At 42.5% G+C, this 13,541-nt stretch overlaps 1 protein-coding gene across 26 annotated transcripts in view; it reads left to right on the plus strand.

Moving 5' to 3' along the window:
* The first annotated feature begins 10,160 nt into the window (after window positions 1–10,160).
* CLASP2 (cytoplasmic linker associated protein 2) overlaps window positions 10,161–13,541 on the plus strand; it is a 140,772-nt gene continuing 137,391 nt past the window's right edge. For 25 of the 26 annotated variants that reach the window (XM_070391762.1, XM_070391767.1, XM_070391764.1 and 22 more), the window contains exon 1: window positions 10,165–10,374. In XM_070391762.1, coding sequence (XP_070247863.1) covers window positions 10,180–10,374 — 195 coding nt within the window. In that variant the 5' untranslated portion in view covers window positions 10,165–10,179. Of the gene's footprint in view, window positions 10,375–13,541 lie in introns of all 26 variants that reach the window. The other variant, XM_070391787.1, reaches the window with a different exon arrangement.

The following is a 13,541-nucleotide window of genomic DNA, read 5'->3' on the forward strand; positions in this document are numbered from 1 at the left end:
TGTGTGCACCGCACCTGACAATAAGCAGTCTTCGAGGACTTCCTTGATTCGTTCTGTGCAAGATTCTCCTACTAATCCTTGCTCATTTATGTGCTACCTCTTTATGTTGGTTTATACAAAACAAGAAAAAAAATTTAAATTATTCTTAAAAACAAATAGTCCAAAGATTTATATCTAAAAAAGGAAACTGTCCAAGTGCTGGACGAAGACTCAGAGCTGCTTTGGGAAGTGGGAGCTCGGGAAGGTTAAGCTGCTCTACAGAAGGAAATGGAAAGAATTTGGTTTTCGTGTGTGTGTGTGTGTGTGTGTGTGTGTGTGTGTTTCTTCTGAAAGGGCAAGCACAGAGGAGAGAGGAGTGAGTACAACAACAAGAGATGTAGCCGAAAGACTTCTGAGAAAAAGAGTGATTTGATTTTAAGATGCTTATGTAGCTCCACCTCCCTAAACACTCACTGTAGACCGCTACATGCTCAAAACCTTGGGTAAACAGGAGTTGTCTTGGTATGAAGACTAAGGAATGGATTGAAGGCAGGCTAGAGAGCAAGGAACAGCCTCAGGCTGCATAATGAAGAACAAGAATTCAGTGGTGGCAGCCACAGCCAATAGGGCCATGAGGCCATAACTCCACTGGGAATTCACAGAGATCTTGGCCAGGGCATTGGTTTCATTTTCCCTAAGGCTTGGAATATGAACATTCAAGGCAATATTATCTAGATTATTCTGATATCTGGATCATGCTAAGGAAGCTAAAAGCACTTCAAAATATTTTTATGAGGTGCTTTTATAAAATCATATTATACTATCATATTATACTATCATAATATGGGATACGTTATGTGAGTTGTGTAAAAACACAAAATAACCCAACTGGCATGGCTCAATGGTTGAGCGTCGACCTATGAACCAGGAGGTCACGGTTCAATTCCTGGTCAGGGCACATACCCAGGTTTTGGGCTCGATGTCCAGTGTGGGGTGTGCAGGAGGCAGCCAATCAGTGATTGTCTCTCATCATTGATGTTTCTATCTCTCTCTCCCTTTCCCTTCCTCTCTGAAATAAAAAATACATATATTTTAAGAAACATGAAACAAGGAAGAGACAAAGCAGAATCAGGACCAGACACCGTATTAAGATTCCTACTCCAGTCTTCTTCTACTATAAATTGTTGTTCCCAGTAGCAGTTTGCAACTGCAGGAGCAGAGTTACTGACTATATCTGAGACTTCTCCGAAAACCTTCATAATGAAACAGGGAGCCTCAAAATGAGTTCATTTAAATCCCCTCTCTGTCATTCCTACCTGAGAAGCTGTTCATCCAACTCCAAAAAGGAAGGTGGCTAAAACATCCTTTTCTATGATGAGTTAAATTTCCTCTATTCCATCCTCCTTTGTAAAAGCTTAACAAACTTTGACATTAGGAAAAGTGGTCTATTCATGACCTGAAAACTTTAGAATGGTGCAGAGCAATTCCTGAGACTAGGGAGTCATTTTATGCATTTCATTAAAGTAAGAAAGTGTTTGGAGTTTTCAAGAATCAGCAATTAGTGATTCCCTGTGGTTACTAGTAGGGATACAGGGGTGGGTAAGTTGTGAATATGCTAAACAGAGTTTATTTTGTATTACTTTTTTAATTTAATAATTATTAGTCACCATGGCAAATTTCAAGTTTTGTCCAGAACAATAAAATGAATATGTAGCCTCCCAGAGGGAATATGGCTACAACCGGTTCTGATAGCTCATAGATAGATGCACAGAGGCTGGGAGCTGGGGGCAGACTTGCTTAGATTTTGTCTTAGTCTGGGTTTCTCTAAAGGCAAGGATTTGGGTGCAAGTAGTTGATTCAGGAAGTGATTGCTGGCAGGGTGGTGAGAGAATAGGGAAGTGAAACCTGGAAGGAAGGAAAACCAAGAAAAGGGACATTTATGAATAAAGTTACTATGGGGGGGCAACCAGGGCTCAGTCCCTCTGGGGACTATGTAGAATACTTAGAATTGTGTCACAGAGAAGCAAGGAAGCTGGGGTATCTATCCACCAATTCCTGAACCTCCTTGGTTGAAGGTCACCCTAAGGTCCTAACTCTACAGCATGCTCTTGTTGCCAGGGAAACCCATCTGAGGGAGAAATGCAGGAATTGAATGTATAAAAAAATGTCTGCAGGTAGGGGCACTGAGAGCTTGGAATCCCCTTTCCCTGGCTTATTAGTTATGTGACTTTTATTCTCTATGCTTCAATTTACTCATCTATAGATTATTATGATGACAATAATCAGACCTCATAGGGTTTCTATGAGAATTAAGTGACAAAAGACATGTATGTAAAATGCTTAGAAAATTCCCAGGAAGAGATTTAATAAAATAATTATCATGTTATTCCTGTAATATTCATTAAACTAATTCATTAAATTAACTATGGTTTCCTCATACTTTGGAAAGGTGATTATTCATTGGCATTAGTTGCTTTTTTTTTTTTTTAAATATATTTTATTGATTTTTTACAGAGAGGAAGGGAGAGAGATAGAGAGTTAGAAACATCGATGAGAGAGAAACATCGATCAGCTGCCTCCTGCACATCTCCTACTGGGGATGTGCCCGCAACCCCAGGTACATGCCCTTGACCGGAATCGAACCTGGGACCTTTCAGTCCGCAGGCCGACGCTCTATCCACTGAGCCAAACCGGTTTTGGCCATTAGTTGCTTTTTTAATAAAAAGCAATATAGTGTTTTTTTCTTAATAGATTTTCAGGTTCATTGTGTTTATTATAATTGTTAATTTCATCATTCACAAATATTTGTTAGATGTGTGGCCTTTCATTAACTGAGCTGACTTCAGTTCTCTGAAACCTCATGTTTTTTACTGCTGCCACAATAGAAAAACAACTAAAATGACTTCACTGTCACCTCTCCCTGAATGCCAATGCAAAATATAATAAATGCTTTCATATTTTCCAACCACAACATAAATTTCAAGAGATATTCTGCATAGACTTTAACTAAAGTTTGCCTTGATAAACACAGGTTCTTAACATTTTTATTTTATTTATTTTTGCCTAAGCATCAACCAAAGTGGAGGTAATATTACAAGCTCAGAGATGATTTGCTGTACTTAGCAATGTTTTGTACATGGATCAAATTCTCTTCCACAAATCCATCTATGAGTTCTGAATGATTTAGGACTACAAAGTACCTCTCTCCTTACCTGTTTACATTTTCACTCTCAAAATGATGCTTTAAGCTATTTATCTTGAATATCAACACTCAAATTACACAGCCACTATACCTCCCCACCCCTAAATGAGCATAGCATTGCAGTTAAGACTTAGAGATTTGGGGTTCGATGATCTGGATTTAAATTTTGGCTTTGCCATTTGTAAGCTGAGTGAACATGGTGAATATGGGCAAGTTACTGAATCTCCCTGTGCCTCTCTACCTCCATCTGTACAATAGGGGAGGTTAATAGTACCTACTTCATATATTGGTGATGAGAACTAAATGAGCTAATATTTGCAAAGTGCTTGGAACAGCATCTGGTTCTTAATAAATGCCATCTAAGAGTTTGATAAATAAAGAACTTTATAAATGTTGACTGTTCAGTATTTAATATGTGCTTTCCCTTTTATGATTGGTGCTTTGAGTGGGTCGGGTGGAAACCAGAGCAGGAAATCATTTCTTTATGGAGGCTGGACACTATTTTTTGTCTGGACAATTGTATTGAACTCCTAAGGGGTCTTGTTTCTAACTTCCTATCTTTCCAGACCCTCTCATCTGTTGTTATTGATAGCTCTGGTCATGTTGCTAGTTTTTTTAAAAAAATGTTGATGGCTTTCTATTTTCATTGTGAGACTTCACTAAGTTTCTGCGAGACCTACCTTTCCTAACTACACAGGAAAATGAACATCTGCCATGAGATCTATAAACTAAACCAACAAGGCACAAGTGAAAATGTCTTTGAAGGCTTAGCCAGGAGTAGCTGCTGATCAGAGTTTTCTAACTTACAGTTGGATTGGTTTTATTTTCTTTTTAATGTCATGTAAAACTTGGATCAAATGAGTCAATTTTTCATATGTCCTCATTAACAAAGTGGTTCACCAGGTTAACTTAATTGGCATTTTAAAGCTAAACTCTCAAATGACAGTGGCAAAGTAATTCTAATATTTTCATTGCACATGACAAGACTGCTAGAATGCAAATAAAGTGCCATTTGGGACAAAACACCCAGTCACAGGCAACTGGGTAGTAACTGATTTTATGGGAGTTAATGGATAATTTTTTTTATCTTAAACATTTTTTTAAACAGTCTATCATAAGGTAGAAACTTTATTTTTGAAAATTTCAGTTTGGTGGATCCTTGCACCTGGGCAAGAAATCCTATATAATAAAGAGCTAATATGCTAATTAGACTGAATGGCAGAATGAGCGTTTGAACTACCTTCCAGATGATTCCGGGCAAAGCCGGGGCTGTGAGTGCTGAGCCCCCTGCATGAATTTCATGCATCGGGCCTCTAGTTTCACATAAATGTAGTGGCTCCCGGTGATATTTTCGTGGCCTTTTTACCACGATGGAACTCATCTTTGACATGTTTGACAGGAAAATATCACCTTGATATCAACAAAGCAACAAATTTTCCTACTTGAGCTAATAAGAATGAAGGTGGTCTGAACATTCATGTACATATCCCTCTTCAGCTTTGCGAAGGGATTTTTGTGATCTATCTTCGGTAGGCCATCCAATACCCCCACTCTAGTACCTAACCCAGTGCCATTCTTGACAGATATTCGAAGTATGGTTTCCAACTAGCAGTGTGGTGATTTGTCTCTTAGTTTTCGTGTGGAAAATGAAGTCCCACATCAGAACAAAGTCCACTCAAAGTTTCCACTGTTATCACAAATAACGAACAAATAGGTCAGGAAGTCAGTCTCTTGTATTTAAATGACCTATTTCAGTCTTGTTGCCAGTTAAAAATAGATTTGTACTCCCAGATAGTTTAGTGACCGATTACGAAAGAATGTAGATGTTTCCTACCCTATTTTGCTCCTTAATGTTCCTACCCACTTTCTTCATCTCCTTATTCTTTTTAAGAGGAATTCAGAAAAAGGAAGATTTTAAGTGAAAATAATATTTTATTTAGATCTTTTAAAGAAAGGCTGTGTGCATGCAAGGAGTATTATTATTTGGGTAGCTAATTCTGAACTTCTGTTTTCATTTTATTTCTTTTAAGATTATTTGGGCCCTAGCCTGTTTGGCTCAGTGTATAGAGCATCGGCCTGTGGACCAAAGGTTCAATCCCAGTCAAGGGCATGTACCTTGGTTGCAGGCTCATTGGGCCCTGGCCCTGGTTGGAGGCAACCAATCGATGTGTTTCTCTCACATCGATGTTTCTCTCTGTCTTTCCCTCTCTCCTCCACTCTCCCTAAAAATCAATGGAAAAATATCCTCGGGTGAGGGTTAACAACAAAAAAAAAGATTATTTGGAAGGCTGTGGGCTTGATCCCCAGTGCGAGCTCAGTGGTTGAGCATCAACCTATGAACCAGGAGGTCACAGTTCAATTCCTGGTCAGAGCACATGCACGGGTTACAGCTCAGTCCCCAGTGGGGAGAGTGGAGAAGGCAATCGATGATTGTCTCTCATCATTGATGTTTCTATCTCTCTCTCCCTCTCCCTTCCTCTCTGAAACCAATAAAAAATAGATTTAAAAGAAAGATTATTTGGGAGACCACAGAAGGCAGATATCCTGGCCTTAAGTCATGGATCTGAAATCATGAGCAAGACCAGAGCCTCAGCTGTCTCTAAAATGGGGACATAATACCTCCTATACAGGGTTGCCTGGAGGATTGAAATATCTAACATAGGTTATGGTGAGCTCTTTAGGCAACAGCTTTGTGAAGCCCAGTTCTCACTGGGCCCATGCCTGCTTCCTACATGAGCTACTGCTTGCATTTCCTATTCGTTGTCTCTGATAATTTGCGTATCATCAGGCATCTGCCCGCCAAATTTCCTAAACTGTGTAGTCAGGCACCCCGGAGTGCTGCAGCAAACTCACCAAGACCTGGATATTTTAAATCTTAAAGGGAAACAGTGGCATCTGTTAGACATGGAATGAACTACTGGCTCGAAGGAGTTCACAGTTTCAACATTAAATTGTAATACATTTCTTTCACTGGTATCATATCTTTGCAAGACTGTGTTTTCTGAGGTTGTTGTGATAAAAGCAAGTTCTGCATGAAAGTCAATGTACAGCAGGATGAAGAGGGCAGTATCCAGTCTAATTCCAAGGTTTGAGGAGTTGCGCAGTGATCAACAGGCACAGACATCTTATTAACAGGTAAGTATGGTTATTTAAGAATGAAATAAAAATGTATTTTTTCTAATTTATGTGTATTATTTTTTCAGATACCTAATAAGATGTTAGGACATGAATACTCATTAAGTGTTTGGATCTTACTATCCAGTGAATGGTTTTTTGTTTGTTTGGTCTAGAAATATGTGAAAAAAAATGAGGTAGTAACAGTGCTGTGAATTAGAAACTTTGAGAACTTTCTGGTCAGTTTAGCCTAGAACAGACAATAGTGATGTGGAGAAATGTGTAGATTTTGTACTAGGTATGTAATCATAATAATAAATGTTAAATTAAAATAGTCAAGACTACATCTTGTAAATAAACATGCTATTCTCCAGGAAAACACTTCTTTTTTAAAAAATATATTTTTTATTGATTTTTTTACAGAGAGAAAGGGAGAGGGAGAGGGAGAGGGAATTAGAAACATTGATCAGCTGCCTCCTGCACACTCCCCACTGGGGATGTGCCTGCAACCAAGGTACATGCCCTTGACTGGAATCGAACCTGAGACTCCTCAGTCTGCAGGCCGATGCTCTATCCACTGAGCCAAACCGGTCAGGGCAGGAAACCACTTCTTTAATTAGCTAATTCCTACACAGCCTTAAAACTCAAATATAACCTCTTCCAGGAAGCCTTCTGATTTACAACTCTCCAATCCCCATTCTCAGTGCCATCTAGATAAGGAGCCTCTCACCTAGACTTCCCCAAACCCTCTGCTTACCCAATCATAGCATCCTGGAAATGTTAATTTTCTTGTCTCTGTGTAAGTTTATCTAAACAAACTTGCCCCAGCCAGTGTGGCTCAGTGATTGAGCATCGACCTATGAATCAGGAGGTCATGGTTCGGTTCCCAGTTAGGGCATATGCCTAGGTTGCTGGCTCAATGCCAGTTGGGCTGGACCCTCTTTTTATATTCTTCTGCAACCCTTTATGAATGGAACCTTTAGATACCTAAGGAATAGTAAGCACAATTTACTTGCTGGAGGTCCAGTTTCAGGGAAATTACAGTCAATTAAATATGGAAGAAATTTTACAACACAATACAATGTGAAACACAGAAATATAGAAAAAAACAATAAACACAGAAAAGAGTCAGATTTCTTTGAATTTGGAGTGTCTTATTATTGTTATTATTTTGTTATCGTGAACATTTCAAATGTCAATTTTCATTCACTTGTTCAACTGAAATTGATTGAGTGCCCATTATTGACCGAGCACCACCTGAGGGAAAACAAATGATCTTGGAGCTTTCTGTGTAGTAGAGGAGACGACATTATACAGATTATTATTAAGTTGTAGTTGGAAATAGTTGGCAGGAAGGTAAATATAGTGTGCATTTAGGATGTATTAGAGTCCACTTTAGACCCATTAAAATAGCTAAAACTGATAACCCCTAACTTACTAAATATTGTGGAGGATATGGAGCAACCGGAACTCTCAAGCATTGCTGGTGGGAGTGTAATATGGTGCAGCCACTTTGGAAAAGCTGTTTGATAGTTTCTCATCCTATATAATAAAATGTGAATATGCAAATTGACCTAACAGCGGAACAACCAGTCGCTATGATGTGCACTGACCACCAGGGGGCAGACGCTCAATGCAGGAGCTGCCCCTGGTGGTCAGTGCACTCCCACAGGGAGAGCCCTGCTCAGCCAGAAGCCCCGCTCACAGCTGGCAAGCGCAGCAGCGGTGGCAGGAGCTTCTCCTGCCTCCTCTGCAGGCAGGTGGTAAGGAGTGAGGGGTCCTGGACTGCAAGAGCCACAGACTTTGAGAGGGATGTCTGACTGCTGGCAGAAGGACATCCCCCAAGGGGTCAAGGACTGCGAGAGGGCGCAGGCTGGGCTGAGGGACGACCCCCCCCCGCCCCCCCCCCCCCCCCCCCCCCCCCGCCCCAGTGCATGAATGTTGTTCTCCAGGCCTCTAGTACTAATAATTCCAGTTGAAAGGAACCAAAAGTTTTGCCTTTTTAAAGCTGGTTACTAAGAAAAGACTCAGAATCTTTGACTCTTCTCCCCTTTCCTGACTAAGAGATTCAGATAGAAAAACTTGCTCCAAGAAAGAAATCTTAACCTCAGCTTAATCTGAATTGAGTATGGCAGATGGGAAGATGTCAGGCAGGGGCCTGTTTACTGGATCCCCCTCTGTCTCATTGTTTCTAGGTTGCCTAGCAAAAAATTGCCTGCTTTGTTCTGTTCTTTCTTATCTGCAAATGGCCCATTCTGGTTTTCGGAATCTTAAGATTCTCCTCTCCTTTATTCAAAATAACGTTATACCTAATTTACTTCACTGTCTGGAATGTTTATACTTATGTGAATTCCCTCCCGGCACATGTATTGAAATTGGTTTTCATCTGTTAATTTGATTAGCCCAGCTAGAATTTAGAAGGTGGGAGAAAAATTATTATTATTATTTTTTATCCCCCACAGAGTATTTTACTCAATAGAAACGAACACAATTGTCCACACAATGACTTGAATATAAACGATTATAGCAGCTTTATATATAATTATACAAAACTGGAAACAATGCAAATGTCTGTAAACAGGTGAATGAGTCAGCAATTGTGATGCTTCCATACAATGAATAATACTGAGCAACCAAAAGGGACTGCTAACACTGCAACAGCACGGGATGAATCCCAAAACATTACGCTAAGAAAGAAACCCGACTCAAAAAGAGTACAGAAGCTTGAAACAGACTGACGAATCTCAGTAGGAAGGCGGGGGTGGGGAGGTGGGTGGGGAGAGACTAACCGGGGAATTTACTTGCACATATGCATAGCGCGAGCGCACGGACAATAGTGTGGTCAAGGCCTGGGACCTGCGGGTGCAGGGTGGAGGGGTCATTGGGGAGAGGGAGGGTGGGATGGAAGGGGGAAGGGCACTTCTGTAATACTTTCGACAATAAAGATAAATTAGGGAAAAAAAGGACAGACTCTATGAAGTTATGTGATGTGAAAGAACAGGAAAAACTACGCTAAAGTGAAATCAGAGTAAAGTGAAATTGCCTAGGGAGGCAGTGGGTATTGACGGGGAAGTTGCCCGAGTGATGGAAATGCGCTACATCTTCGTTGGGGGGGGGCGGTGGGGGTCGGTGGTGTTTACACTGGTGAATACATTTGCCAAAACTCATGGACTGTACACTTAAAATCTGTGCATTTTACTCGATGTAAACTAAAACGCAGTTAAAAATAAAAAAGGCACAGTCGCCCAATCAGTAGGGGTGGTGGCTGGAAACAGGGGTCATGATGTTTCGTTAACGAAGGAGTGTATTCATTCTACAAGGTAAAACCAAAAAAAAACAAACTGGAGCGGGGCTGGGGAAGAGGGCTTCCACAGACCAGCTACTTTCCCACATATTGACTTTAAAGGGGAGGAAAACCGGGAAGCTTTCTATATTTTACGGGGCGAGGGCAGGGCGCTGTGATCGCGGGTGACGGAGAACGGCCGGGCTCCAGGGAGTGCCGACCGAGCGCCACCCCAACGCCCGCCGCCTGGGCTCCCATTCGCCCAGCGGTGCCAGCAGTCGCCGCCGCCGCCGCCGCCGCCGCCGCCGATCTCTAGTCTAGACCCGCGGAAGCTCGCCGACGTCGTGCTGACGTCACGCGCGTGCTGACGTCGCCGGCGGCCGCGGCCTCTGAAGCGGGCTGGGTGTCGGGGGGCGCCGAGTTTGACTAGTTTGGGGGCCGCTGGGCGCCTGGCGCCGCTCCCGCCGCCCGCCGCGCCCCGCGAGCCGCCCCTCGGCGCGTCCCGCCCGTTCCCGCGGGGACCCGCACTGGCGGCTGGGCGGCCCCCGGCGAAAGTCGGCCCCTGGCGGGCAGGCGGGCGGGCGGGCGGGCGGCCGCGGCCATGGAGCCCCGCAGCATGGAGTACTTCAGCGCCCAGGTGCAGCAGAAGGACGTCGGCGGCCGCCAGCAGGTCGGCCAGGAGCTGCTGCTGTACCTCGGCGTCCCCGGCGCCATCCCGGACCTGGAGGAGGACGTGGGGAGCCTGGGCAAGACGATCGACGCCCTCACCGGCTGGGTGGGCTCGAGCAACTACCGGGTAAGCGGCGGCGGCGGCGCGGCCGGGCTGGGCACGCCCTCCCCGGCCGGCCCTTTAATCCCGGACGTGCGGGTCCGGCCCGGCGAGCCCCCTCGGGGGCGCCCGGTTCGGCGGAACCACTCCGGAAAGGGGAAACCCGGGGACCCGCGGGTCCTCGGGCGAGCCTGCCTCTCCGGATCGGAGCAGGGGACTGGCTTCCCATCACGACCAAGTTTTTCCACCATTGTGAACAATGACAAATCCAGCCGTTCCCCGACACGGGGATGCGTTATTGGCATGAGGACCCAACGTGTAATCATTGATTTTTTAAAAAGTCGGTGATAATTCACGTACATAAAGGGCTGGAAGACTTTTTTTTTTTTTTTTTTACATTTGTACGTCCCTAAGTAAACACTACCTAGACCGAGACATAAGACGTTAGAATCCAGGTATTACAAAGAGATGTCAAGTTAATCCCTCTTTAATAAGTGATTTTTATCCTTAATCTCCTGCGCTTTTTTTCTTTTATAAATTTTGCGTCTGGAAGGTGGTGCTCTTCATCTCTAAAGCATCTTTTAGAGCTTAATCAGGCGCCGTTAAACCTAATAACTAGATGCTAACTCCAGGGCATCACGTGTTTGCTTTTTATTTATTGTGGACAGCAAGGAATTGCCTGCTCTCTGTCATTTCGGTTTCTCGCCGTTGAGGCCTGACCTCGGAGTGGAAACCGTGTCCTAGCTGGTCGGCTGATGCAGAAAATAAATAAATACATAAGAGGATGAGGTACAAGAAAGATTGAGTGTTTCTGATGAGCCGCTAGTAGTAGGCAGGTTGCAATGTAGCTACTTTGGGAGGCCCGGTAAACGTGCAGTAATTAGTTTGTGTTGTAGTTTTTTTAGCAGTTACTTTTCTTTCTAGTCTTCTGGTGGCAGTGTTGCTTTAAAATACCGGCCCGGACCTCCCATGGGTGAAGTGAAGTATTCTTGGTAATGTATGTTATAATCCAGTGAAAACTGTCCTCATAGAGAAGAAAGGCATGCTCTGCGGTTATTATGAAGATGTAATAGTGAAATTTGTGTGAGTTTTGGGAAGGATTGACTTTTACAGGATAATAAACAGTTTGAAAATTACTACCTTGATGCTCCATTACATGCTATCTCTCCTTTTTAACTTTGGAAAAAAAGTTAATATTTAATTGTATAGATCACTACTGTTTGGGGATCATCCTTATTTCTTTGGGAGAAACAAGCCAAATTTTATACTTTAAGAAGGAAGGGCACATCAACACTAAGATCATTGATTTCATGTCGCAGCATAGGCCGTTACAGAAAGTCAACTCTTTGGCAATGCCAGGGAATTCGGAACTCAGATCAAAGAGGAGACATGATTGTCACAAGGTCGTTTCATTGACTTGTACCAAGGAGAGGAGACCGGATTCATGTCCAGAGCTCTCCTCTTGGAAGGGAGTCTTAGCCTTTGCTTAAATATGCTTCTTTGGTCATTTACATGTTGGTTTCTTCTCTGTGGTTGGCTGCACTTATCCCAGTTAGGTTCCTGTCAAACTTACCTTGTTTACAGCTGTACCTGCAAAATGCTCTGCTACATTTTAACGTTTAGCAGGAATAACATTTAGTAATAGCCTTCAGAACACCTCAGGCCTTGAGACCCTTGTCCTAACCACCTTCGTAATGCTGACTCCCTTTCTTTAGTGCTTGCTGGTTGGGGGTCAGGTCACCTTTCAGATGTACAGTCAGGGAATGGCAGTCGAGCAGTCACATCTCTTGAAACTCTCTTGGCTTCTAGAATACCACAGTATCTCAATTTTTCTTTAAGTCTCTATGCACTACTTCACTCAAGTACTGTGTTTTTCCTTCAACTGGTGTTTAAGAGTTAGAATCCATCAGGTGCCTGACCCAAGTTCTCATCTTTTTACAACACAGTCTCTCCATGCTCCTCACTAGATACTGTTGCTTGAGACAATTTCAGCAGTCAGAAGAGACATGCCTCAGTCTCCTACAGTCTTATCTACACACTTCCTTGTAGCTGTGCCCATATATTCTACCTTCTTCTCAGTTACAATGCACGACGGATTATTTCTCTTTCTTATACCAATCCCTCCACATGCATATTAGATCCTATGCCCTCTTGCCTACTCAAAGACATTATTAATTCACCAATTCTGCTCCCTCCTTCCAGAATCGTTAGTTCTCTCCTTTCTACAGAATGCTGTATAGAAGCTTTTCTGACATTGTCAGAGAGCGGACATTCTAATTAGTTTGTTATTTATAAACTTGGTTGCTTCAAATTAGGTCATCATTTTTTACTCATGATACAATGAAACATTTCTCTTGGGAAAAGTGTGTCAGAATTTTTTAACATACACACAAATAGACAGCTGTAGTTAAATTTTAAATTATGCTGAACAAAATAAAATTTTTCTTTGGATTTGATAGCACCTCAGAATTTGTGTATCTTAATAACTGTCATCGCATCAATCAATTGGAAGTGACTATACTATGTGCTGGGTGTTCTAGGTATTGATGATCCAGCTGTGAACAAGACACAATATTCATTCAGCCTCATTTGGATATTTATTGAAGACCTACCATGTGTAGCACTCAGTCTTCTGGGTACTTTTGATACAATGGGGGGGGGGGTGTGTGTGACAGAAATCCTTGCCTTTATGGATGTAGATTTTAGTGGGGGAGAAGAATATAAACAAGATAGATAACTAAAATAAGTATGTTAGAAGGTGATATTTACTTTGGAGAAAAGCAGTGACGAGAATAGGAAGTGTTGGGCAGGATGCAGATGTTTGAATTTTAAATAGCTGGTCACTGAAGACCTCATGAGAGGGTGACTTAAATGAGATTGGAGAGTGAGAGCCCTGCTGTCATGGAGATCCTATTAGAAAGAAGAAGATGGATGAGTATACAAATTAGATAATTTCAGGTAACAAGTGCTTCTAAATCAACTGATGTGAAAAGAATGAGGGTGTGGTGAGACTTTTGTGTAGTCAAAGAAGTTATGTGAAATTTGACTATGACATGAAAGAAATATAGGAGTGAAATATAGGCAGAGAAAACTGCAAATGCAGAGGCCCTAGTACTGTTAAACATACAGAAGGCCAGCATGGCTAGAGCTTACAAATGAGTGAGATGTTAAAAGAATGAAGTTGGGGAGGCAGG

Source organism: Myotis yumanensis, unplaced genomic scaffold, assembly GCF_028538775.1.
Source record: "Myotis yumanensis isolate MYYU_CA2020_CCGP unplaced genomic scaffold, mMyoYum1.0.hap1 SCAF_14, whole genome shotgun sequence".
In the NCBI taxonomy this organism is placed as follows: Eukaryota; Metazoa; Chordata; class Mammalia; order Chiroptera; family Vespertilionidae; genus Myotis; species Myotis yumanensis.